This window comes from Culex pipiens, chromosome 1, assembly GCF_016801865.2.
Source record: "Culex pipiens pallens isolate TS chromosome 1, TS_CPP_V2, whole genome shotgun sequence".
NCBI lineage: Eukaryota > Metazoa > Arthropoda > Insecta > Diptera > Culicidae > Culex > Culex pipiens.
Window position 1 is genome coordinate 41,916,505 of NC_068937.1, and position 27,534 is coordinate 41,944,038.

The following is a 27,534-nucleotide window of genomic DNA, read 5'->3' on the forward strand; positions in this document are numbered from 1 at the left end:
TTCTGTGGTGAAGTCATTTCCTTCGGAGCAACCTTGGAGCAACCTGCTTATCCTTCATGGATTGCTGCTCAAATTGCTGCTGCTGGTCGTCCTTTTGGCGATGTTGCGTTGATCATGAGCGCCACTCAATCTTCATCCACAGTTGTCCTGTTTCGATGTAAGAGTTTGCGGCAGCGTTTTTTTGTAATCATTGCGACTTTTTTCATCTCATTCGCCACTTTTTGCTGTTTAACGCAACTTAACTGCGCTGTGGACACGTTTCCCGCGGATGTTTCGAAACGCCCATCGTTGGGATCAATTCCGGTAGATTTGAATTGATTTTTGTTCTATTTCGGCGGCCACTACTGGTGTTTTCATGACTTGTATCTTGTTGATCAGGTGTAATGGTTCGAGGTTTCGGGAGAGAAGGAATGTTGGACAGTTTTTGGGAGCAACGGGGAGGACCAGTGTTTTGGTCTCTGTCGTTGCGGTTGTGGTGCGTCGTTGCTGATGCTGCCGCATGGTTTGGCCGTCATCTCCGGCTGTCGGTGTAAATTTTTATTTTTATTTCATCGAGTAAGCAACAACAACATTATTTAAATCAGCTGTTGATGTTTACAATCGTTAAAGCTTGATTGTCTCACGCATACACTGACATGACACGCGACAGTAATGGGTTTGTATTGGTATGTTTGGGCTGCGCTTCGGCATAAGCTCACCAGGCAGCGCTGACGTCGCCGTGATTTGGTGGTTTGATGAAGAACGATGAATTTAAAAAAATATTTGTATGGAGAGTCACGTCTGTTTGTCTGTGGTGTAATATTACATAGAACGTAAAAAAAAAAAAATTTACGCCCAGGCCTTTTACACGCAGCTGGATTACTACTTTTTTTGCTGTGAGGATTAATAAGAGTTTTGAACGGATCATTTTAAATAATAAAATATTTATGAAAGATGGAGTTAAAGCTTGAATGTTCAAGACTGTGCAGTTTTAAAGAGACTGATTTACTTTCCTTATTATGCCAAGACATCTGAGCTTATCTTACGAGAGCAGTAAAGATTGTTTTACAGCTTTTCTATCTGGTCTGGGTGATCAAGATAAAATCTCAAATTAAAAAAAAAGAGCGCTGATAATTTGTATTTAATTAAATCTAATAATATTTTTTGTTAATAAACTCTTTTTCGGCTACAACTTGTTTTAATTCCCCTTTCCTCACACAACTTTTTAAAGGACTACCGTCAACTGGGGCGTATCGGGACCATATTCTGAATTGAGACAGCAATTTAAAGATTGTTTCAAAACTTCAAACATGAACATCGATGCACAATTCGACGAGATCGTGTTATCTTGTCCCACGTAACTTTTTGACGTTTCGAAAAAACGTGTTTCAATATTTGATCTTGAATAAAAACAAATAACTATGTTTCAAAAAAATTCAAAATAGCAAAGCACAGCGTTGGTGTCTACCCGTAGATGCTACTTCGTTATTATCCCTAAAATTTGCTCCGTGGACCACAGTTAAAAAGTAGGAACCAATCATCACCCCTTCGCAATTTTCAAAGGTCCCTATCATGCTGATCAATACCGACGCCGGCTACGACCAGTGGTAAGACACGGGGAAGTGGATGAGAATGTTAGTCCGATACTTGAGGATTGACCGAGCCACGTAGCTTAGTGGTAACGCTTCCGCCTTGTAAGCGGTAGATCGGGGTTCAAATCCCGGCTCGGACCAACACAACTGGTGATCTTTTCCTTTCTTGAACATTAACCTTAACATGTTAACATTACCGATACTCTTCAAGGGTGTTCCCCTCAGGAATTGGGAAAGATTTACTTTTTTTTTATACTTGAGGATTCACTGTGGTAGGTGATGCGACCATAAGCAATTTGTTTATCGGTTGAAATTTTAAAAATCTTAGGCAGCCAGCTGCGGAAAGATACATAATTGATTATTTAAAAACTTTTTCAATCGAACGCGTGCCAACCGAGCAGTAGTGCTATGGGATGGACTTATCAGTATATTTTTACTGTTTGTACAATTTAGATTACGCGAGCAAGTTTAAAAAATAGTAAATAAAAGACGCTTTACTCTTTATAAAATGGATAGTTTGATGAGTTAATACTAAAACTGCCATTTGGAATAAATTATTACGATCACCGCGTAAACGATACAATTAAAACAATAACTTGAACGAACTAAACCGGCGGCGTGCTCTCCGATGAACGATGATAATAGAAGGACTTATGAAAAATAAATTATCATATAAAGGCTTCGAAAAACACGATGCAGAGTAACCGCGAGGTCCTCACTTTCGAATCATAACAGTGATACAACGAAAATGGAAGAGATGGTCGAGTCTGGGCGAGCGCACTAATGGTCTATCCTAAATGTCAGCGTGTCTTTCAATAAACGATTCTATAGAAATGACTTATTCACCGTGAGAATTTAACACATTTTTTGAAAAATTAATGCACAATTTACCCGACGCCGTGTCTTCTGATCGAAACATGAATAATCCTGCAAGACGTGCGCGTTGCTCCACCGTCCACAATCGACACGGCTTAAAAAAATCAAAATAATGGAAAAAAGAAGTCTAATTAACTGAAAACTACTAGAAATGTTCGAATCCCGCCCAGATTAAAATTGCTGATCATTTCTTTTTATTACTATGTACTGCAAACTTGCTCTCATTGAATGAAATCCACCTGATATCTGCTCAAAAGTTGACTTCTAGTACTGGCAGGGTTAATTCTTTGCAGCCTTACTCAACCGCTCTCCGCGGACTCTCGAAAGCATTCCATAAATCGGGGGTGCTTCCCGACCGGCTAGAAATCTCCGGTTTCTTATCAGACTTGATGCCGTTTCGTTTGTTTTTAGTACGCCCCGTATTTGAACTCCATTGTGTGTGTGAAATTAAATTTATCGAAAATGATTGATTGATGCCGTAAACTTTGAGCCCACTCTCCGTACAGTACCTGCCGTTGAAGTCAGTCTTCTTTTGTCTATCGGAAACAGTCTTTGTGCACTGCTGAAACTTTTCAATCGGCAGTGTACTTCCGAAAACCTGTTGGTAATCACCGCCGTTATCGCTCCACCACCGGAAGTTAACTGACCTATGTAAACGGTCTTCAGGAGTTCGCCAACCGGTTAGTGGCTTCGTATCGTGTGAAGTATCAACATGTGGCCCGTTGGACTTGGCTTTTTGCTGTTTTGTGTTGTTACCGGCGCCGAACGCCAGAATCATTCGAGACTGGACGATAGTGCTGGGTTTAGTATCGACGAAGTTGCGGTATTGAATCGGAACTTTCTGGACTATCTGGTGCAGCTCGATGCAGCGCAAGCGGAAAGCGACGAGGATCGAAGATGTGTCGATGTGATGCAGCTGCTGTCCCGAGCTTACATCAATCGAGAACGTAACGGATTGGAGTGTAAGCGGTGTTTTGAGCTAGATTGAAGGGCAATCATTTATCGGGATCGTGTCTTCTTAACAGGGTTCGACTCATGGGGTAAGATTCCCTCTGGCTTGTACTACGGCAATGGGTTCGCGATCGGGAACTACGAGCAGTGCCAACGGTTCAGCTATGGTCAAGTCAACAGCTACCATTGTACCCTGTCGGCAGCGATGCCCAACAGTCAGCTGCCGATTGTGGCTTTCGGCCTTTGCTTACCGGAGTTGTGTAGTCCGGAGTTTTCGTTGAAGTTGTACGGAGGACATCTGTTAGAGCAGGGAGTCGCGCTGCTGCCGGTGCTGAACTTTTGCACTAGGGATGCTGGTGTAGAGTTCAGTGGAGCTCTGATTACGGCTATGTGAGATGACGATTTCAAGGTGTAAAGAAGAATACTGATCGACGTCTTTTTCAGTGTTATATTTTCCATAATTGCTGGATTGGTAGTGGCAAGTACGGTGTACGAGGTTGTCCAGATCCTTCTGAAGAACCCAATAACAGTACAGTACGCGTCATTCTCGTTATATCGGAACATTCGATCCATCCTGCACGTCGTTCCGCGGCAACAGGATCCCGCCAAGAAGATGGATACGATCGAGTGTGCCAACGGTATTCGAGCGCTCTCAATGATCTGGATCATCGTGCATCACGTTCATGAAACAAGTGTTTCTTACCCAGTGAGCAACCCTCAAACGAGGCTCGATTATCTCTTCAGTTTCGTATCATCGGCAACCGCAAACTCGGGATCGCTTGCCGTTGATGCCTTTCTGGCAATGGGTGGAATGCTTGTCTCGATCACGATGCTCAAAGAGCTAGATAAAGCCGGAAAGATCAACCCGCTGATGATGTACCTGCGACGCTACATCCGGTTGACTGCTCCGTATGCGGCGTTAATCCTGTTTGTTGTATCCTTTCCGATGTACATGGGGGATGGTCCACTGTGGAAATCCACAATGACGTCGCTGCAACGAGGCTGCTTGGAGAACTGGTGGTCTGCCCTGCTGCACATCCAGAACTATGTCAATCCCAGGAATATGGTGAGGACTGAGTATGATCGGAAGTAGTAACCATAGGTGGCTAACCAACGAACTTTTACAGTGCCTCAACTGGACTTGGTACCTCTCCGTGGACATGCAACTGTACATTCTAGCACCAGCTCTAATCTACCCTCTGTGGCGGTGGGGAAAACGGGTCCTCATTGCGATCGGTCTGCTAGCCTTCCTGTCGATCGCGTGCGTCTTCACAACGTTCCTGGTGAACGATTTCCGCGATGTGCAGAACGCAGTCCCTCTGCGAGAGCAAGTCCTAACCTACTATCCAACTCACGCCCGGATGGCCGCGTGGTTCCTCGGTGTCATCTTCGGATACATTCTCCATCGTACGCGATCAACCGTCTCAAACCTCCCAAAACGCTACTACGCGCTGGGATGGTCAGTCTGCTTCGCAATTCTGGCGCTCATCATCTACGGCGGTCACGAAGTGTTCCTGATGGAGAACAGCGAGTCCGCGAAGGTAGCGGACGCCTTCTACGTGTCCCTTTCGAGGCCGATCTTCGGAGTGTGCGTCTGCTGGATCATCTGGGCCTGTGTCAACGGGCAAGGTGGCGTCATCGATGGCATTCTGGGCTCGGAACTGTGGCAGCCGCTGGCGAAGCTGTCGTTCACGATGTACCTGCTGCATCTGCAGCTGCTGTTGATGGCATCGATCGCGAACTCAAAGACGGAGCAGAACTTTAGCGTGATGGATTTGTACTATCGAATTTGGGGAGCGATTGGGCTTACGACGAGTGTTTCGCTGCTGTGGAGTGCGGTGTTTGAGGTTCCGTTTGTTACGCTGGAAAAGGTTCTACTTCGGAAGTAACTGATGTTAATGATCAACATAATTTTCAAAAAACTTTGATAATTTTTGTTATCTGGATCAGGTTGTTTAAATTTAGCGCAATTGAACATTGAATAAGTAAATAAACAAATCGCATCCACTCATTCGTTTTTCATCTTATCACAGTCTTATCAAGTGATACTGCGCTCCAAATGGCTCCATTGAAATTTGGGCTTGTAGCAGATATCAGTCGGTCCATTCTGCTCCATCCATCAACATCGCGGACGTTTCAGGCATGCATTCTTTGGCATTTCTTCTGTTTATAGCCATTCAAACTGTGCCAACATTGAGTCAGCTCTCAAATGTAATCTTCAGTATAGACGAAGTGTCCGTTCTTAATCGCGAATTTGTAGATTATCTACTAGTTTTTGAAGGATCACAGGACGACAATCCAGAGGATCAACGATGTGGAATATCTCTAAAGAGACTGGCGGAAGCCTACACGAAGCGAGAACAGCACGGATTGGAGTGTGAGTTCTGATCTCTGATTTGAAAATAAAACAAGTTTGTAAACCTACAAATCTTGCAGGGTACGATTCGTGGGGCAAGCTTCCCTCTGGACTATACTTTGGCAACGGGTATGCGATCGGTAACTTTGAACAGTGTCGCCGGTTCCGCTGGGAGGATGTCAACGGACAACACTGCACTTTTGTGGCGAAATTGCCAGGCCAGGGGTTACCGGTTTTTCTATCTGGACTGTGCTTGCCTCAGTTCTGTAGAGCGGAGTTTGTACTGCAACTGTATGGGGATTACTTGGAATCGAAGGGAGTCGCGATTTTGCCGGTGCTGGACATGTGCTACCAAGATCGGACCGTGGAGTTTGATGCTGTGATCATAACAGCAATGTGAGTTCATGGTGTAAAGGCCTATGCAAAAAGTTTAAAGTTTTAAATTATTTCAGCACGATTTTTTCAATTGTTGCAGGGCTGGTACTAATAAGTACATTGCATGACGTCTTTCAACGATATTACCAGCGCAAGGTAGATCCACTTTATGCGACCTTTTCGTTGTACCAAAATCTATGTATGATCTTACAAATGATTCCGCGATCAAGCAAATCAGTGAAAAGAGACGTAATCGAGTGTGTCAACGGAATACGAGCCATATCGATGCTCTGGATCATCGTGTACCATGTTCACTACCTAGCTATGAAAATTCCCGTTAACAACCCTGGATCCAAAGTGGACTACTTGTACAGTTTTCCTTCGTCTGTGTTTTACTTCATGGGACCTCTTGCAGTGGACACGTTTCTTATTTTGAGCGGAATGTTTGTTAGTTTGAGCATCCTTAGAGAGCTGGACAGAAATGGCAAGATCAACCTGTGGTCACTTTATCTAAGACGATACATCAGGATTACCGCTCCGTTAGCAGCCTTGATCTTGTTCACCGTATCTTTGCTTGAATATACTGGAGAAGGTCTATTATGGAATCAAATGTTGGGTTCTACTAAGGATTCTTGCATCAAGTACTGGTGGTCAGCCCTTCTGCATATCCAGAACTACGTAAACCCTTCAAATATGGTATGTATAATTATCTCTCAACTATCGATTTCCGTAACCGTAACCTTGCTTTCAGTGTCTTTCCTGGACCTGGTACCTCTCGGTAGACATGCAGCTATACCTCCTAGCTCCAGCACTGATCTACCCGTTGTGGCGTTGGAGGAACAAATCCCTCTTCGGAATCATCTTCCTTGCCTTCCTATCGATGGGGTGCGTCTTAACCACCTACCTAGTCAACGACTTCAGAACCGCTGCCCTCAACGCTGGCGATGAACAAATCCTCAAGCTGACCTACTACCCAACTCACGCAAGAGCCGCAGTCTGGCTCTTTGGAGCCATCTTCGGGTGGATTCTGCACAACTGGCCCGGTCCCAACGGAGGACTGCTCCGAACGCGGTACTTCCGGTTCGGCTGGGCGGTGTGCTGCGCCCTGCTAGCGGTGACCGTGTACGCCAACTTTGAGCTCGTACGGACTGATCCACGCGAGTACTCAGCAGTGGCGGATGCCTTCTACCAAGTGTTGTCGCGACCGGTCTTTGGAATCTGTGTCATGTGGGTGATATTCGCTTGCGTCAATGGGAAGGGAGGAGTTGTGAACGACATTCTGAGTGCCCCGATGTGGCAACCGCTGGCCAGGTTGTCCTTTACGATGTATCTGGTGCATTGTTTGCTGATCTGGATGCTGACGGTGGCGAACGTGAAGACTGATCTGCATTTTAGTGGGGCGGATTTGTTTAACCGAGCTTGGGGTGGTATTGGGATGACCACGTGCGTTGCGTTGCTCTGGAGTTCGTTTTTCGAGGTTCCCTTTGTAACTTTAGAGAAGATGATGTTAAGGAGTTATAAATAAATCATAATTTAACTAAAAGCATTGAGTTGAGATTTCGTTCTATATTCAATACCTCTAAGTTTCAACATTCCCTCCTCTTTTCACGAAAAATTCTAGACTTTTTTTTGATTAGGTCCTATAAACATATGAAACACCATAGTTTATTGGACCTTTTCAAAAAAAAACTCTGGAATTGTTGTTAACAAAAATACTTTAAGGTTATCAAAGGTCTAATTAAACTGCTAACATATTTTTAGATTCTATTAAACCGGTAGTTCTTCAGGTGTGGTGAGACATTTTGATTGAAATAATTTGGGGTAAATTAATTGAAATTTGCTACAACACGTTAGTTAAGAGGTTACATACTGTCAAACTTTCTGTTTGTTTTTATCTAAACACCGAGTTGATTTACGGGTGCCACAATATCTTGAGATGGGATGGACCAAATTGGCTGAAATTTGGAGTGAAGACTCTCGCAGGGCTTGCGAAATTTCGACTTTGTTTGTGATAGCTGACAGAACACTCCAATCGTCTTCACCACGACAACCTGATTTTTACATTATTCTTTCGTTCGTTTCACACACAAAGGAATGAGTGCTACGCAAAGTCACTCACACAATCATTGACTTCCCTCCAGGAGAAAAATCGCTTAGAGAGCGATCGTTTGACATTCTACCGAGATTCCGATCATCTCTTCAATGATAGCAATCATATGATTTCTCTCACCACGCAGCATACACTAGGAAGAGAGAGACAAAAACGAGAGAAAGAGAAAGAGCACGTTGTCTCGTTCGGGCGGCTGCTTGAGTGGTGCTCATTTTTCGTTCGTTTCGTCTTCGTCTTTACGTTCACTGACCGTCGCCAAGCAATGACGATCATGATAGGCGTTGTGTGTCAGCGATCAAATATCGTTTTGGGAAATGATCGCTGACAGAAAGTTCTATCGAATATCGAGCAGTACCATTCAGTGATAGATCCCTTTTCAAGCATTGCTCTCAAGACATATCCCGTGTGCATGACGAAGTCCGATTTTTATATGTTGCTTTTTTAAAAAAAATACAAGAATTAAAAACTGACGGTTTTTTTTTATAAAAAACACAAACATATTTTTATATTTTTTTTTAAATAAACTTTGTGAAAATCGGCCTTTGTCATGCACACAGGACCAGTTTAACGAGTCTTCACCAAAATTTTGAGCCGATTTGGTCAAGGCTGTGTTGAGATATCGTGGCACCCGTTTTTTGAAAGTGCTGACTTCAAATAGCTATATCTCGGCAATGGAACAACCAAATATCTTCAAATTTGTTTTGTTAATAGATTAAAATATATATTTTAATGCCCTAGAAACAGATTTAAAAATAGTTGAAGTGTGAAGCTTATACCAACCTCTGACTTTTTTGCCGATTTGCATGTATTTAACCCTTTAAAGCTAAATTCATTCCTCATTTTTCAAACCAAAGGATCAATGTCTACAAAGAAAATCGTAAAGAATTTTCTCAGCTACTTGAAAATATTTACAGTTGACTCTCTGGTTGTCGATCTTCTTGGTCTCAATATTGCTCCATCTACCGATGAATTCTTTAGTCCATTCAAACTGCATACTTCGATTATCTTCATATTCCACGATATTTTCTCTTGCTTGAAGGATCTCATCCTACACGGTCCCTTGGATCCTTTTTGCTTTAACAATCTCTTCCGGTTGTCAATAATTTCACTTTCTCATGGCTTGCATAGAATTTTTTCTTTTTCTTTGCCAAACGAAGCCTTGAAGGATGTTTTGACATTTGATTGTTTTTGTTTGCTGGACCATGATCCTCTCCCACAGTAAGGTACAATGAAAATCATATTTTTGCAATTACAGGCTAGTATGCAGATCGGAAGGAAAGGGGTCAAGAAACAGCTTTACGAACAGCAGAACAAATGAGAGGGAGCGATTTCTTGGGGCTTTTCTTCACCCTCTCTGACTTACTTGCGCTGCCGCTGCTGCCCATTTTAAATTTTTCTTGACCGGTTCCTTCCGAAGTGCGTATACCGCTTATGTCGTGAAACTACTTAATTTTCATATCATTCAAATACGTTTCTTTCACTTAAAAACTTATTCAAATGTAGTTTTCGGAATTGCAAAAAATTTTGTATGGAACTCGGTGCAAAATTTATTTATTTTTTCAGCACTCAGCACTTCAGCACAAATACACCTCTCTGTTTTATTTCAGATTCGAAAAGTACATTAAATCACAATTTTTGACAGTTGAGTAACGGGAAATGGAAGTGTTTCGCAGTAGCGACCAACATGGTTGTTCTGTACCACCCTAATATTCTTGATCTTTTATGTTCTTCTTTTCTACTTTCTTCCCTGTACCGTACTGTTGAGATAAACGATGAGTATCATCGCGACCACCGCCTAGATCAGTTGTTCTTAACCGTCTTAACAAAGCCTTTTGTTTTATTTGTGCACAATCCGCGGGTCGGGGTCGAACAGGAAGCGATTTTAAAACTTTTTTTAAACTATTTTCTATGGAAAATACGTTTTATTTTTCTATTTTTAGTACGCCATTCAATCGGGCGTTCAATTTTATACAAAAGACACTTTGACACCAAATTTCTATCTCATCACGGTCGTATCGCCCCTGCGTCACGAGATATCGAAAAATGGACCTCGGATTCGTGATCATGATCCTAAAAGAGCAACTAGCCAAAGGAATCCCTCGCTTCGTCACACCCTCTCTCATATCTTATATGAATGGAACCCACGCTTCCCGTGCAACTGGCTCGTACTTTGGCACACTTAGTCACACCCTCCACCACGATGAGTAACGCACGGGGGACCTGCCTTCCTTTATCAACATAATTCAGCAGATCAAATCTGCACTATCTTATCGCTTCCCGGTGTGATTTGTAATTGATGCCACGGTTGTCCGAAGCGTTAAAAGCGATTCGTGCTCGCACGCCGTACGCTCAGTTGTCTCGTTGCTCTCTATCGAAACTAGTAACTTACGATATGCGATATCTGTTGAGTATTGTTCTTCTGGCTGGGATCGCCCAAGCTAGGCTGAACGTCTCATCCGCGAAGCAAAGTGTTGACTTTAGCATCGATGAAGTGGCGCTGTTGAACCGGCACTTTCTGGATTACCTGGTGGCGTACGACGATTCTCAAGTGGTGCCCGATCAAGATCGACGCTGCATTGCTAGTTTGAAGCAGCTTTCGGCTGCATACGAGCGCCGGGAACGGCACGGATTAGACTGTGAGTGCGATTGTTTGATGAGGTGAATGGGTTTTTTTTGGAACTCAAGTGTTTCATTGATTTTACAGGGTTTGATTCGTGGGGTAAGATCCCTTCAGGGCTGTATTACGCCAACGGGAATGCGTTTGGAAACTACGAGCAGTGTCGACGGTTCAGCTGGAACGATGTCCGAGGACAGCATTGTGCATTTGTGGCCCTGTTGCCGAATCCGGAGTTGGCGATGTTTCAGTCTGGACTGTGCGTACCGCAGTTTTGTACGGAGGGCTTTGTCGGTCAGGTGTACGGTGGATATTTGGAAACTAAGGGTGCTTCTGTGGTTCCGATGTTCGGCGAAGGTCAGATGTGCAACAAGGATCGAGACGTGGTCTTTAGTGGTGGAGTGGTTACAGCTATGTAAGTAAAGCGAAGCAAGATCGTGTGGTTGAAAGAAATGATCCTCCATTTCTGTCTTTCAGAGTGATCTTTTCGATCATAGCCGGACTTGCGCTGGCAAGTACGTTGTACGAGGTAGTGCAGATCATCAGGAATCAAACCGTAATCCCGCTGTACAGTTCGTTTTCACTATACAAAAACGTGCGGGGAATCTTCCACACAACTCCAAGAATTACAGATCCAGAAAAGCAGTTGAGTGTGATTGAGTGTGTAAACGGCGTTCGAGCTTTATCCATGATTTGGATCATCATAGTACACATCCACGAGAGCATCATCCACGTTCCTATTGATAATGCTCCGGGTAGAATGGATTACATGGGAACGTTCGGATCGTCGGTCCTCTTTACCTCAGGGTACCTGGCCGTGGACACCTTCCTGGCACTCAGTGGTATGCTGGTTGCGTTCAACATCCTGAACGAACTCGACAAAAATGGCAAGATCAATCCACTGAAGATGTACCTGCACCGGTACATCCGAATCACTGGACCGTATGCTGCGTTGATCCTGTTTGGAGTATCGTTCGCAAAGTACATGGGAGAAGGACTGCTGTGGAATCCGATTATGGAGCACCATGAAGCGAGCTGTTCCAAGTACTGGTGGTCAGCGCTGCTCTATATCCAAAACTACGTGAATCCCACAAACATGGTGAGTCATTTCTCGATTTTATACCGTCAACCGTCCTTCAACTCACCGTTTTGTAGTGCTTCGGCTGGACCTGGTACCTTTCGGTCGACATGCAGCTGTATATCATAGGACCAGCGCTGATTTATCCGTTGTGGCGCTGGGGAGAGCGCGTCCTCTTTGCCATTGGTGGCCTGGCAGTGCTGTCGATGCTGTGCGTTCTGACGACCTTCCTGGTTAACGAGTTCCGGTTCAACTTTAATACCCCGAACGCTGGAGATCGTGCGGTGCTCACGTACTACCCTACCCACGCTCGAATGTCCGTCTGGTTGTTGGGAGCGATCTTCGGGTACGTTCTGCACGTCAAAAAGACCAAAGGCATCAACCTGCCGGATCGGCTGTACGCATTCGGATGGGCGACCTGCTTCGCGATCCTTGGAGTGATCTTGTACGCGAACTTCGAGCTGATTCGTACTCCGTACGAGGAATTTTCTCACGTGATTGACGCGTTCTACGAAGCTTTCGGAAGGTCGTTCTTCGCAGTTTGCGTCCTCTGGGTGATCTTCGCCTGTGTCAACGGGAAAGCTGGAGTGATCAACGACTTTTTGAGTAGCAGCCTGTGGCAACCTCTGTCGAAGCTGTCGTACACGGCGTATCTGCTGCATGTGCTGCTGCTTATGATGGCGTCGGTAATATCCGTGAAGACGGATCTTCACTTCAGCGTGATCGACCTGTTTTATCGGATCTGGGGAGCGTTTGGCCTCTCGTTGAGTATTTCAGTGCTGTGGAGTGCACTGTTTGAGATTCCGTTTGTGACATTAGATAAGATATTGCTGCGATAAATATAGCTTCTTCATACTTTCATGTCCTCTTCGAAACGTCAACTTTGGGTGTACATTGGCAAAGGTTATCGCCGCGTCTAATTCGGCAATAAAGGACCACCGGCTAGTCCCGTGCGATTAATCTTATCAAACGCGACGCGCGGCGTTCCGATAACACTGTTTTTGTTATCGAATGCGTCCCGTGCTAAAATTATTCAACTTTTGGGTCAGTTCACTTCGGTCAGGTCACCGCAAAAGTATGCAACTGTTTCTACTGTTATTAGGCCTGACGTTTCGGCTTGGCTGGGGTCAGATCAGTCCCCACTCTGAGGTAGTTCGTCGGCTTGAGGGTATACCGTTGGCGTTAGCGACATTCCTTGGAGAGTACAGATCACGGAACGATACTGACGCTGGAGAATCTTGGCAGGACAAGTTGTGCGAACATGATCTGGAACAGTTTGGAGCGGCGTTGGAACGCAGCGAGTCGTGGGCTTTGGAGAGTGAGTAAAATCTACTTGTGGTTCCGAGTAAAGTTTACAAGCTATTTTGTGTATAGTGTACGATTCCTGGGGCAAAATACCTTCGGGACTGCTGCAGGGTAACTTCTTCACGCCGGGTAGCTTCGAGCAGTGTAGACGCTTCGGCATCCAGAACAGCGCTGGGATATTCCAGGGGCAACACTGTACCGTACAGCTGGGCATTACGGCGGGATCACCTATGATTCCACTGTGGCTGGGGATCTGCGTTCCGAACTCTTGCGAGGCTCGGTTCGTGCGTAATCTGACCAATCAGTTTGCTGTGCAAAGTGGGCTGGCTCCTATCGGATTCGCCAACCAGGCAAATTTCTGTTATCGTGATGAACCGGAGGAGCAGTTTAGTGGGACTGCAATCAGTGCAATGTAAGGTTTTATAGGTAATTCGATTGAACAATCTATAACGTGTATTTCTTTCAGGGTCATATTCGGACTGCTTGCAGCTGCCGTTATCGCGTGCACCGTCGTGGACGTTTTTGGGGTCCTCTTCCTGCGTCCCGTTCCGGCTCAGTTCCGAGAGTACTCACTATATAGTAATCTGCTAGCGGTGATGAAAACCGTTCCTAGATCACCTGAGAAATCGGATACCATTGACTGCGTCAACGGAATCCGGTCCGTAATGATGCTGCAAATTGTAGCCCACCACGTGCATGATACCTTGCGTGCGATTCCCGTAACGAATAATGTAGCGAGACAAGAATACTTTCAGTCTGTTATGGGAATCCTAGGATTCCGAGCATCGGCCTTGTCGGTGGACATTTTCTTAGTTCTCAGTGCAACGTTGCTGTCCTACGGGGTTATGAGAGAGTTGTCTAAAACGAGCAAGTTGAATGTCTTTAAGCTGTGGATCCACCGAATTGTTCGGATTCTTCCGGCTTATGGACTTTTAATTTATTTCGTAGTAGCTTTCGGAGAGCACTTCGGCGAAGGACCACTATACCGATACATGATTCAACCAGCCGTAGACGCCTGTTCAGACAACTGGTGGTCGGCGATTCTCTTCGTCCAGAACTATGTGAATCCTGAACGGATGTGTCTTCCGTACACGTACTACCTGTCCATCGACATGCAGCTCTACCTAATATCACCCCTGATCATATACTTCCTGTGGCGTTACGGATCCCGTTCACTCACCGGAGTAGCCCTCCTGGTACTGCTCTCCATGACCTGCGTATTCGCGACCTTCCTGCACAACGACTACCGTTTGAACCCCCAAATGAACCCCGAACGTGAGTTCCAGCGAGCTCGTGCCACCTACTACGCCACCCACGCCCGGATGTCCGTTTGGTTCTGCGGAATCGCCTTCGGATACTTTCTCTTCCGAACTCGGGAAGCGCAGGTCAAGTGGCCCGTCTGGATTCTGACGGCGGGATCGATAACCGCTACGGCGTTGACCGCCGTGATCAACTTTGCCGTGCACGAAATCTACAAACCACGGCAAGCCGCCCCAGTTGGGGATGCCTTCTACGAAGCGTTGCACCGCGTCGGTTGGGTCGTCTGTATCATGTGGTTGATCTTCATGTGCGTCAACGGCTACGGAAGCCTGCTGAACGATCTGTTCAGCTGGACCTTTTGGCAACCGCTGGCCAAGCTGTCGTACTGCATGTATCTGCTGCATTTTGTCGTGATTATGGTAACCTTTGGGGGAGCGCTTCGGCAGCCGTTCTACTTTAGCGAAATCAACCTGCAGTACGTTACGCTGGGAGTGGTCGGTTTATCGGTGGTCGTTTCACTTCTGTGGACACTCTTCATCGAGCGACCGTTCATCGCGTTGGAGCGGAACGTCAGAATGTGGATTGAGGTAAAATCGAAACAATAAAGCATTACGGGTGATAATTGGGTGAATTATCTTATCATTTGCGTGGTAAATCACATGCCAGGGTTGTTGAGTGGGATCCATAACTTTTTTGCAACTTATGGGTGCATATTAGCCCGGGTCAAAAAAAATTAAAAATGCTCAAATCAAAAAGTATATGAGATTGCCCGAAAGAGTACTCAAAATGGGGCCTCCAGCCAAAATTTCAGCCCATTTGGTTGAAAATTGGCTTGCCTTGAGCAGGAACAAGTTTAAATGGGAATTAGCCCGTAAAACTTGAGCGATTGGGTACTTTGCTCTGTACAAGTCTGTCGTTGAAATTTAACGACTTTTGCATACCATGGGGTCCAAGGGGATGGTCTGAGAAACAATTCCTCTGAAGGGTGCAAGATGATCCGAGGCCTCTAATCTTGCCTAGAAGCAGATTCATTCCGGCGTCGCCGAAATTCTCATGGTACTAGCAAAATGCACAGGGATAAATCAAAGCACACTAAGAAGGCTGCCTCGATCAGAGGACACATGTCAATTAGCCACCACGTGGCAGGAGGATTTCTCCAATTTTGGCTTTAAAAGTGGTTCTGTCAATGTTATGTTAAATATTTATTATCGCGGACTTTCTTTTGTTTAAAACAATGTAAACATTTGTCAGTTGCACTTCAACTCTGCTCGTCCAAGGACGAGCTCATCTTTATTAAGTATTTCCATGTCGGTAGATCAACTACCTCCCTAGTATTATAATTGACTACCTATCGACTTTACTTCATTTTACCTCCTAGATTTAGTCATTGCGTTTACCTGTTGACGTACATAAGTTTTTATTGTCTTATATCGCCAAACAGAGATGGTAAATATGGGAAAAGGGCGTGTTGTGGTTCAGGCCACAACATCACTATCCCCCTCGGAAAAGGTTTCTAATTATCTGAATGATCTTTTTTTTCTTGTCATTTACTAATACAAAACTTTTAAACCATAATTATATGACATTTTTAGAAATGTTGTCTAAATTTGCAGAGGTTTCGTTTGATGAAGATTGTTGTCAGTTGTTTCATAAGTTATCCTAATGTTTTCCTGATGGTTTTGAATATTTCCTGATGTTTTTGAATGTTTCTGGAATACGTTATTGTTTTGTTTGGTACAAATTGTTTACAAAATTTACTTAAACTAATGTTAGTTGATGGAACCGATTACCCGCGGTTTACTCGGGATTAGTGGGATACAATAAAAATAGTAAATCGTATGGCTAACAAATGATATTTTTATGTTTACTGATTTTGAATGAATTCGTTTCATATTTTTGTTTACTAAGCTTTTATTATTTTTGCTTTTAATTTAATATGTTTTTTTTAGACAGCAAAGATAATGTTTAACAATTGAAAGACGTGAAAATTAGGTTAATTTCAGTGATTACAATGAAAGATTGCAGTAGAATATAATTGAAATGTAAAATTTGCAGGATGACTGTAGGCGTTGAAAATCTGTGAATAAACTTTGTGATGATGGTGCTGAAGATGTCTTGATGTTGTTGTTTTGGAACCGTTTCGATTGTTAACGGTTTCGTTTTCGTGAATCTTTTGATGACGACCACAATCTCGGCGACGATTAGATGAAGATGAAGATGGCGAAACAATTAGAATTGTTTAGTCTGAAGGTTGGAACGTGGGGGTCTCCTTCCCCCTACAAAATAAAATTGTCTTATACAGACTTTACTTAACTACATTGTATTTATTTTACTTAACTACTAATGTATTTTATAAAATTTCAAAACTTTGTTTAATGATAATCAAGATGTTTGTTTGTGTGTTTATATGTGTGTTTTTAGTGTATTTATAATTATATTGTATGTTGAATTGTTTTGAACTTTTTTTTTTTGTGATTCAGTTGATACATCTATAATGTTTATATTTTCATGGATAACAACTGATCATTCTCATTTTATACATTTATGGTAACGTTATTTTTAAGGGATCTGTATATTCATAAGTATCTACGAAATTGTTTGTTTTTCCTTTTTTAATACTATCATTCAAGTCATGTTTATTGAGTATAAAGTCACAATTTGTAATCTCCTTATTTTGTTATGAACTAACTTACAGTAAAATAAGTAAAATAAGAGAAATTGTTAAATTAAAATACTTCAAACAAACTAGTTATTATACTAAATGAAATGAACATTTCTGTTAAGATGTTTGCTTCATGACAGCTGATTTTAAATTTAAAAAAAAAAAAACTTTGATTTTTTTTATCGATCAATTAGTAAACCTATTTGAACAGATTTCAATGTATATTGTTAGTTTGAATACTTTTTCACTTTCATTATTATAATATAATTATAAGATTATTTCTTGTGTCTTATTTGAAAGTGGAAAATATGAAACAATTTTGTGTGAATATTTGATTAACACATTACATTATTTTGCAGTGTTTTTACTGGAAATTTATTCAAAATATGATGGTTGTCAATTTATGTTTTAAAATTAATATATGAAAGTGATTTTTACAAACCAAATTAAATCAATCAAACTTAAATTATATCTACAACATCGATTGATTAAATTTGAAGTGTTAAAAGGTTGATTTCGATATCTTTGATATCTCGCCTGTTTTTTTTTCGACATACTATGATATTAAATTAGGAAACTATTTTGCTATATTTTGAATTATTTGTAATATTTGTATAATATATATAATGAATTGATTTACTTTTCGTTTTTTGCATTGCATATTTCTTTGTTCAATCTGTTATATGTTCTGAACCATTTATTTTTATTTTTTAACGAATAATTTGTTTTGAAAATGATTTTGTATTTAGCAAAAATATTTGCTTTGGTTCATTTTTGTGTACGCTGAATGCTTTTCTTAGATTTTTGTTAGATAGAATTTTTGTTATACTTTTGCTGAACTTATATTTAAATCAGATGTATTCTCCGGAAAAATATACATGATTTTAAATATTTTGCTCTTGCGATCAAGGTAGAGTAAATCTTTAACATTCATTGATAATTGATATTGGCCAGATATCAACATAATTGATGGTTAAGATATGTCTATCATGATTGTGTGTGTGTGTGTGTTTTTTTGTTTATCAGTAAGAATACTGATTACTTAGATCATCTTAGTATTGTATAAATTGTTGATAGAAGTGATCATTTTTATTTAAGAAAATATTTTTCTCGTTTTCAATGAAATAATTTTTAAATTTGTTTTGTTGGTAATCTAGTTTTTGACATTGTTTTTTATCTTCATTTTTTATAATTTTAATTTGCTCATTATGTTTTTCGTTAAGCTCGACAATTTTTGAATTATTTTTGATTTCCCCATGATTTTCATATTCTGCTGTTTTTTGATTTTTATGTAGAATTGGATTTTCAGTATTGTCACAAAGGTTTTCACTGATATTTGGATTGTTGAAATTTTCAGCTTGAATATACGAGATTTCATCATTTGAATTGTTTTTCGCAAAATAATTTTGATTTTTTGGCATACTGTTTTGCCAGTAATGATTATATTTTGTGTTATAGTTGTGGCAATTATTTGTGTTATTATAACCATTGTTGCGAGAGTTGTTATTTTGAAAATTGCCATTTGTCATATTATTATTATTGTTGTTATCGTAATTGTCTATAAAATAAGGTCTTTTGTTTTTAAAACATGGAACGAAAGTTTTACCCTTATAATTAGGGTTAATTTTTGTATCTTTATAATGAATGTTTTCCCTTTTAGGAACAAAATATTTCCAATTATTTTTACCGTGAAAGTAATTCATGTTATTTTGTTGTCGGATTCTATAAATATTTTCTTGTTTTGCATCATTATTTTTATTGTGCAATGGATTAAAATTGTAACCCTTATACCTGGGATTGAAGTTTTGGGGACCTTTTTCCCCAGAATTTAAACATGGTTGAAAATGGTTTTTGAATTTAAAATATTGGACTCCATTGTTTTGAGCTGTGGATTGTTCTAAATTTCCAGCTCTGTCAATTAATGGTAGAAATTTACCATACATTTTTTTGTCACCTAAATTTAATTTTTCCAAAATAATTTTGATTTCGTCTAAAGTAGACGCTTGGCCTAAAATAATAATTGTGTCGATGGACAACAAATCTTTTAGTTTCCATACAGCTTTACCCATGGCATGCTGATGGAATAATTCGAATTCGGAGCCACAATTGTTTTTTATTTTTGTCAGAATATAATTTAGTCTAGCAATGAAATCAGTTAAGGTTTCATTTTGCTTGATTGATGATGCATTCATTTCGTCTAATAATTCCAACATCAATTTTAAACTTGGTTTAAATCTATATTGCAATAAAGATTTAAGTTGGTCCCAAGTATCAAATTTTTCGTTTTTTAATTCATATTGTACATTTTCCGAAAGTTTACAGTATTTAATCACTGTAAGAAAATGTTTCTCATTTACTTTTTTTGTTTTATAGATTTCGTGAAAAAGATCCACAATTTCTATAAAGGATTTTAATTTTTGCACCGAACCGTCAAATAGTTCGATGTGTTTAAATTTCAACCAATTTTCCATGTTTGTTAAAGTTTTTTTTTATTTTTTTATTATACGTTACCAATCGTGTCCGTGTTTACTGCAGGGTTCTTGGCCGTTGATCCTTATGAAAATCACTACACTTCAGCTACATTTTTTTACTTCTGACACCAAATGTTAAATATTTATTATCGCGGACTTTCTTTTGTTTAAAACAATGTAAACATTTGTCAGTTGCACTTCAACTCTGCTCGTCCAAGGACGAGCTCATCTTTATTAAGTATTTCCATGTCGGTAGATCAACTACCTCCCTAGTATTATAATTGACTACCTATCGACTTTACTTCATTTTACCTCCTAGATTTAGTCATTGCGTTTACCTGTTGACGTACATAAGTTTTTATTGTCTTATATCGCCAAACAGAGATGGTAAATATGGGAAAAGGGCGTGTTGTGGTTCAGGCCACAACAGTTATAACATTTTATTTAGTCAGATATTTGTGCTAAAACATTTTATAAACGTCAAAGGTCATTTTAAACTCAAATTTCCAGATACCCTCCTGCCACGCGGTGGCTGATTGCCATGTGGCGTCCTCTGATCGAGGCAGCTTTCTTAGTGTGCTTTGATTTATCCCTGTGCATTTTGCTGGTACCATGAGAATTTCGGCGACGCCGGAATGAATCTGCTTCTAGGCAAGATTAGAGGCCTCGGATCATCTTGCACCCTTCAGAGGAATTGTTTCTCAGACCATCCCCTTGGACCCCATGGTATGCAAAAGTCGTTAAATTTCAACGACAGACTTGTACAGAGCAAAGTACCCAATTGCTCAAGTTTTACGGGTTAATTCCAATTTAAACTTGTTCCTGCTCAAGGCAAGCCAATTTTCAACCAAATGGGCTGAAATTTTGGCTGGAGGCCCCATTTTGAGTACTCTTTCGGGCAATCTCATATACTTTTTGATTTGAGCATTTTTAATTTTTTTGACCCGGGCTAGTGCATATCAACCAATGAAGTTGTTGTCTTCTAATTCCAAAATTGTCAAACTTACGGACCCAATCCTGCAACAACCTGATTGCGAAAATAATCAAACTTTGTTGTAAATAACACTTTAGGGGATGAATTAAAAATCATAGCGATAGTTCCCGTAATTTTGAAGATAATAAAATATGTGTAACAAAAATCTTGATGCAAATGCTCTGGTTGATGTGCACCGTTAAAGAATTACAGTCAAATAAAACAAAAAAAAAATCTTGTCGACGTGCCTTCCAAGCTGAGATAGTATGAGACAAAAAAAGGAATATACATTGTCCCCACAAAACTTGGTATCGACTTTCAACACCTCTGCCCAGCGCTTATCAGCTTTACGTTAAGCTACTGGTGAGTCCGCGATTGATGCTAGATTGCCACAGTTAAGGTTCTAATCACCGGGCGCGATGGCACGTATCGCAGCGTTTTGGGTGCTCTGCTGTATCTTGACCGGAAAGGGGTTGGCAGCTCAATTGACGAGCTTTTCGCTGGAATTTGTACACTTTTTGGGCGGTCAAAGTGCGAGCTGGAACCACTCGGATCCTGCTACGGAGCATTACGACCGACAATGTCTCGATCAGCTGAACGTTTTCGCGAATGGGCTGGAGAATGATGAAATGTGGGCGAGCAATTGTAAGTGAAATTGAGTCTATTCCTTAAAATATATTGACGAAACCTTGGTTCCAGTCTATGACTCATGGGGTAAAGTTCCGGCTGGACTCCTCTTTGGAAATGTGTACGAGCTTGGAAACTTTGATCAATGTCGGCGAGCGCGCCACAGTCACCATTACGGAACAACGAGCATATCTGGGCAGCATTGTACTCTGATGGTTGACGCAAGCGTTTTGCAGCTGCCGATAGGCCCAATCTGGTACGGTGTTTGTATGCCCGGCGTTTGTAGACCCCAATTGGTTGGTCAGTTGGCAAATGAATTCTTCAAAACGCGGGAGATGCGAGTTCTGAACGACCCGGAGATGTTTTGCTACCGTGATGAGGAGAAGAAGTTCTCGACACTGGCGATTGTTACGATGTTAGTAATTTGCGGAAGTTTATAGTTGCAATAAGTGAAACGACTCTTCTATTTCAGCGTGTTATTTTCGTGTTATGGATTCGTTCTGCTGTCGGCAACAATTATCGACCTTGTGTACAAGTGGACTCATAATGTTGCACCATCGAATATTCTACGCTTCTCGGTGTACAGAAATGTGCTTAAGATATTTGAGACCACTTCCAAAAGTGCTTCAAAGACTGGCACCATGGACTGTGTAAACGGTATTCGAGCCCTGTCAATGCTGTGGATTATCGTGAACCATGTCCACGATGCCACCTACGGTCTGCCAACGGTCAACGGAGTTATGCGAACTGAGTACGGAAACTCTTACTTTGGTGTTCTATTCCATCGACTTGGTGGAAAGGCCGTCGACATCTTCCTAATGTTAAGCGGAATGCTGGTGACCATGAAAATCTTGCGGGAGTTGGATCGTGACAGGAAGCTCAACTTGGTGCAACTCTACCTTCATCGTATTCTTCGGATTGTCCCTGCGTTCGCCGCAATGATCCTCTTCGTAGTCGCTTTTACCGATCATTTCGGTGAAGGAATTCTCTTCAAGGCAGTCTACCAGGAAGGAATCGAACCGTGCCGCACAAGCTGGTGGAAGGCGCTTCTATTCTTCCAGAACTACGTGCACTACTCCGAGATGTGCTTCCCCCACACTTGGTACCTGTCGGTAGACATGCAGTTGTACATTCTTTCTCCGTTGATCTTGATTCCGCTGTGGAAGCTTGGAAGGCGTTTCTCCACCGTAATCATTCTCCTAGCTCTTCTCTCGATGTCCTGCGTCTTTACGACCTTCATGGTGAACGAGTACCGGTTGAACAAGGCGGCACCCGTAGGAGACGGTCAAATGCCTAACAAAACGTACTTCCCTACCCACACTCGGATGTCCGTGTGGCTATTCGGAGTCCTGTTCGGCTACTTTCTACACAGAACCCGCTCCAGAAGCATCAAACTGTCCAAAATTACGCAACTAATCGGTTGGACCCTAGCAGCCGCCATCATAATTGTAACCAGCTACTCCCTTAAGCAAGTCTACACCGGAGATTACACGGCCATCTCACCAGTAGCGGATGCCTTCTACGAATCCTTGCATCGCTCCTTCTGGGCATTCCTCGTCATGTGGATCGTCTTCACCTGCATCAACGGGTACGGAGGACTCGTGAACGACTTCCTCAGTTGGACCTTTTGGCAGCCCCTGGCGAAGCTTTCCTACACCATGTACCTGATTCACATCTGGATTCAGGCCCTGGTTGTGGTGATGCTGTTGAAGGCACCGGTGTACTTTAGCGTGATGGGAGTGTTTACGTCCATTTGTGGGCTAGTTGGGATTAGCGCTGCAGCGGCGGTAGTGTGGAGTGTAGCGTTCGAGTATCCGTTCTTTGGGCTAGAGAGATTGTTTGTGAGGAAAAGGGAATAAACATTGTTTAGATTTTGCTGGCTATTTAGATTTAAAAAAAATGCAGACTTTTTGTATAGAAAATTCAGACACTGTCTTTCAATAAATGGCAACCCTCTACACGGCTCTGTTGTGGCGATCCCTTTCAGGTTATGTTGAAAATTCCCCTCTTTTGAATAGTTTTATCATCATATCTTTTAAACCACTAAATGAAACTTTACAATTTTTAATACCAAGCTATGAGACTTGAAACTGGACCGAGTAGATCACATCCGTGCAAAATTCGTTCAGTCAAAGTCGAGCAAATCAAGTCCTTTTTTGAAAGATTTTATACTCAGTGAGGGAGGCAAAAATCATACAACTTGACCTTTTGACAATATTTTGAATAAAGATCACATAGGCGTCACCCATAAAGTATGCTACGCTAAAATCGGCCAAAGACTGATTTATTCAGTAGAGCAGTTCTCTCAGATTTCGGTCATACGATTTTTTTTTGTATTTTTTAATCCGACTGAAACTTTTTTGGTGCCTTCGGTATGCCCAAAGAAGCCATTTTGCATCATTAGTTTATCCATATAATTTTCCATACAAATTTGGCAGCTGTCCATACAAAAATGATGTATGAAAATTCAAAAATCTGTATCTTTTGAAGGAATTTTTTGATCGATTTGGTGTCTTCGGCAAAGTTGTAGGTATGGATACAGACTACACTGAAAAAAATGATACGCGTTAAAAAAATTGGTGATTTTTTATTTAACTTTTTGTCACTTAAACTTGATTTGCAAAAAACACCATTTTTAATTTTTTTCATTTTTTGATATGTTTTAGAAGACATCAAATCCCAACTTTTCAGAAATTTCCAGGTTGTGCAAAAAATCTTTGACCGAGTTATGTTATGACCGAGTTAAATTTTTTCAACTTCATTTTTCGATGTAAAATCAAATTTGCAATCAAAAAGTACTTTAGTGAAATTTTGATAAAGTGCACCGTTTTCAAGTTAAAGCCATTTTCAGGTAACTTTTTTGAAAATAGTCGCAGTTTTTCATTTTTTTTTAATTAGTGCACATGTTTGCCCACTTTTGAAAAAAAATATTTTTGAAAAGCTGAGAAATTCTATATTTTGCTTTTTTGAACTTTGTTGATACGACCCTTAGTTGCTGAGATATTGCCATGCAAGTGTTTAAAAACAGGAAAATTAATGTTTTCTAAGCCTCACCCAAACCTCCCAACGTTTTCTAATGTCGATATCTCAGCAACTAATTGTCCGATTTACAATGTTAAAATATGAAACATTCGTGAAATTTTCCGATCTTTTCGAAAAAAATATTTAAAAATTTATCAAACCAAGACTAACATTTTAAAGGGCGTAATATTGAATATTCGGCCCTTTTGAAATGTTCATCATTTTTGTATGGACAGCTGCCAAATTTGTATGGGAAACTATATGGACAAACTTATGAAGCAAAATGGCTTCTTTGGGCATACCGAATCCACCAAAAAAGTTTCAGTCGGATAAAAAAATAGAAAAATTAAAACTAAAAAAAGACCGATTTAGTAAAGAATTGCTCAGTATTCAAGAAATAGTCTAGCGTGGCGTCACAGTCTCACGTACCCCCCCCCCCTCTCCCCCTTTGTCACATTTTGTCACACTAGCGACAACCCCCCCCCCTCTCCTAGAGCGTGACGTACTTTGTGGATGACGCCTTAGGGTTTGTTCAAATATTACGTCCAGAGATTTTCGGGATTTCAGATCCCCTTCTCCCCCTGTCACGCACTTTTCCTATACATTTAACATGGACGTAATTTTTGAACGAACTCTTATCAAAGCTCCGCATTACTTTGAATGTATAATTAAGTAATAAAAACATTGAAATATAAAGCAAATTTAAATTTAAACAGAAATCCATGACTATCCACAAACCACGTAGACACTTTTTTGTAAATCTCAACCCCCACCCCCCCTCGCGTGGACAATTTCCATACGAATAGAATCTTTTTTGTATGGAGCGTGGACAATAACAAACCCCCCACCCCCTCCTAAGGTGTCAACGTGGTTTATGGATGGGCCCTTATCAGCTTAAGGTTTTTCTGAATTTCAATGGAGACGCATGGTTTTCCACCATATGAACGGAAATGCGTCTCCATGAAAACACTCCTCCAAAATAAGCAATTTTTCAAGTTCATTCGCGAACCACTTCGCGATTGGTCTTCCATAATAATACTTTATGAAGTCCATTACATATTCTCAAGTTCCCAATGCATAACCAACCAGCCATATCCGGGTTGGTGTCATCATCATCGTCAGCGTCTGCTACAGTAGCTAAAGCAGAGCCAGAGCCATCTAAAGGGGTAAATTAATTTCTCTAATGGATCGACAAACGGGGGCTGTCCTACCGGCAAGGATTCGCCTTCTGCAGAGAATGCAATATTTTACGTGCAGTTGGCCTTATTGTTGTCGCCCGCAGCTGGGACAAGGCATTTATCAATGAAATGAAGCTTCCCGGATCCCCTTGGAAATGACACTCTTTCTCTGCTAAATGCTAATGGCCAAGGGCAAGCGAGCTCAGTTCTTAAGGGTTATTTGCAAAAATGAATAAATTTTGTCCCCAAGATGTGGATCATTGTGTCATACTTCCCCGATGTGACCCTCTAAAATCGTTCCAAAATTTATTGACCCTTTTTTCAGCGCTGACAAAGGCGTCCCCTGCACTTGCTCCAATTTCAAGTCTCTCATTAGTTGAGCCAGAATTCCCACATCTCCCCGGCTGACGAATCTCGATGGGATCGTTATGTTCACTCCGGTGCACTTCGACTCTTGTGTGTTGCAGCAATCACGGCGATTTCGTAGAACAAGCCGCACAAAGCCCCGCAGCTTCCAGTAAACCATTTTCTTCTACTTCTTGCTCATTTAGGGGGAATTACCTCTTTTTCGGCAGGTAGGACTTATTTTCGTCACATCTTTTCTTGTCGAAGCACCTTTACAATAATAAAAAAAGAGGGTTTAGAGGCAAATGGGTCGAAAATAGGACCTGCTCACTTTTTCCGTAATACTACGGCTATAGAACGGAAGTGTACTTTCGCCCCATTCATCGGGTCGGGTATGAGTGTATGTGTGAGTGAAAAGTGCATTGCATTTATTGTTTGTAAACAGAGCCTCGGTCGTCGTAATGCCGCCAGCAGCTGATTGTATCGCAAAGGTGAGAAACTTCGGCAGTACACGTGGTTGGTCGGCCGGTCGGAACTGCGCATGACCGGCGATGTTGTGCCGATCTGGTTTGTCGGCTGTCTTCAGGGGGGAAGTGGGTTTCCGAAGAATAGTGAAAGGATGTGGTGGAGGGGTTTGCCACAACTATGGCAGGTTTTTTTTTTTGCTGAAACAGATTGAGAATAACAAAATACTACTTGATGGAATTGTTCTGGGAGAGCGGGTGGTATTCACCTGGAATAAAGGGCTTTGTGTTAACTCAAAATAATCTGAATAGAGAGCAATAACAAGATTTTAAATAATTACCCAGATTGTTTTACTGATACTTTAAAAGCATATGGATGGAGAAATCTATTTTTAACGATGAATTATGCTTTACTCGATACTAGAGTTCCCTGAGGCAAATTTAATCAAAATGGCACAAGTTTTGCACCAATTGATTCAACATTGATTCAGCAATTTTCTATTAAAGTTTGAACATCGGCAAAACTGTGTTACTATCGAAACAAATAAAATTTTAAAAATGTTTCCAAATGTAGAGAATTTGCATGCAATTTACATCTATAACACCGATGTGAATTTCAAGTACCTACCTAGAATGCATAAAATTTGCTGAAATTCGATCTCGAATCTCGATAGTTAGTTAGCTGTCTTTCTTAACGAGCCTTTCAGCCATAAATGCTGGTTCGGCTCGGAGTACATCTCGATATTAACTAACATGAACGACGTTTTTCAAAGCCAGTCCAGACTCCATAATCCGAAGCCTCGATAATCCTGAAGTTTGTTCAGTTAAATCATGGACAAATTTGTTAATTATTTTTGGAGTTTTGACATTGAATAACATCTTTCTTGGTGGTACCTTGAAGTGGGTTGTTCTAAATTAAAAATATCTATCTGGGTAATTGCAGATTCGAAAAGTGATTATTTTTCTTTTTTTACTTTTATCTAACGAAAAAGGCACAGGTTTTAAAACAATTTTGTATTTTTAACAAAAAAAAAAAATAAAAATAAAAAAAAATCGGAAATATGATAAATGTTGGATTTTTTCAAAATTAAATATACTTTATTTAATCTTTCTTAAAAAAATAACATTTGATTTCGCTTCGCTTCGCTTCGCTAGGAGACGGTGATTTTAGCGGATTGCAGACTGGATTTTCGTCATGTGATGTGATGATTGTCTAAACCCAAGTTGCCTAGGAATCGATAATTGGGAATAGAACCAATTCCACCTGAACCAGATTCTCACCACCATGGCAGCCGTC

The 27,534-nt window shown here is 41.2% G+C and overlaps 4 protein-coding genes across 4 annotated transcripts; all 4 read left to right on the top strand.

Annotated features, from left to right (window-relative positions):
* The first annotated feature begins 2,766 nt into the window (after positions 1–2,766).
* LOC120417273 (nose resistant to fluoxetine protein 6-like) lies at positions 2,767–5,333 on the top strand. The gene is made up of 4 exons (XM_052706121.1): positions 2,767–3,409; positions 3,473–3,788; positions 3,843–4,464; positions 4,526–5,333. The coding sequence occupies exons 1-4, from the start codon at positions 3,160–3,162 to the stop codon at positions 5,285–5,287; spliced, it is 1,950 nt and encodes a 649-aa protein (XP_052562081.1). The 5' UTR covers positions 2,767–3,159; the 3' UTR covers positions 5,288–5,333.
* Positions 5,334–5,525: 192 nt separating this feature from the next.
* On the top strand, positions 5,526–7,654 carry LOC120413981 (nose resistant to fluoxetine protein 6-like). The gene is made up of 4 exons (XM_052711674.1): positions 5,526–5,775; positions 5,835–6,150; positions 6,207–6,825; positions 6,881–7,654. Exons 1-4 carry the CDS (start codon positions 5,541–5,543, stop codon positions 7,652–7,654), a joined length of 1,944 nt encoding a protein of 647 aa, XP_052567634.1. The 5' UTR covers positions 5,526–5,540.
* A 2,926-nt stretch (positions 7,655–10,580) lies between these two features.
* LOC120429270 (nose resistant to fluoxetine protein 6-like) lies at positions 10,581–12,807 on the top strand. The gene is made up of 4 exons (XM_039594521.2): positions 10,581–10,875; positions 10,944–11,268; positions 11,331–11,952; positions 12,009–12,807. The coding sequence occupies exons 1-4, from the start codon at positions 10,632–10,634 to the stop codon at positions 12,768–12,770; spliced, it is 1,953 nt and encodes a 650-aa protein (XP_039450455.2). The 5' UTR covers positions 10,581–10,631; the 3' UTR covers positions 12,771–12,807.
* A 135-nt stretch (positions 12,808–12,942) lies between these two features.
* LOC120413909 (uncharacterized) lies at positions 12,943–23,088 on the top strand. The gene is made up of 6 exons (XM_052711675.1): positions 12,943–13,249; positions 13,306–13,648; positions 13,703–15,099; positions 21,011–21,247; positions 21,302–21,644; positions 21,702–23,088. The coding sequence occupies exons 1-6, from the start codon at positions 12,943–12,945 to the stop codon at positions 23,086–23,088; spliced, it is 4,014 nt and encodes a 1,337-aa protein (XP_052567635.1).
* Positions 23,089–27,534: the final 4,446 nt, after the last annotated feature.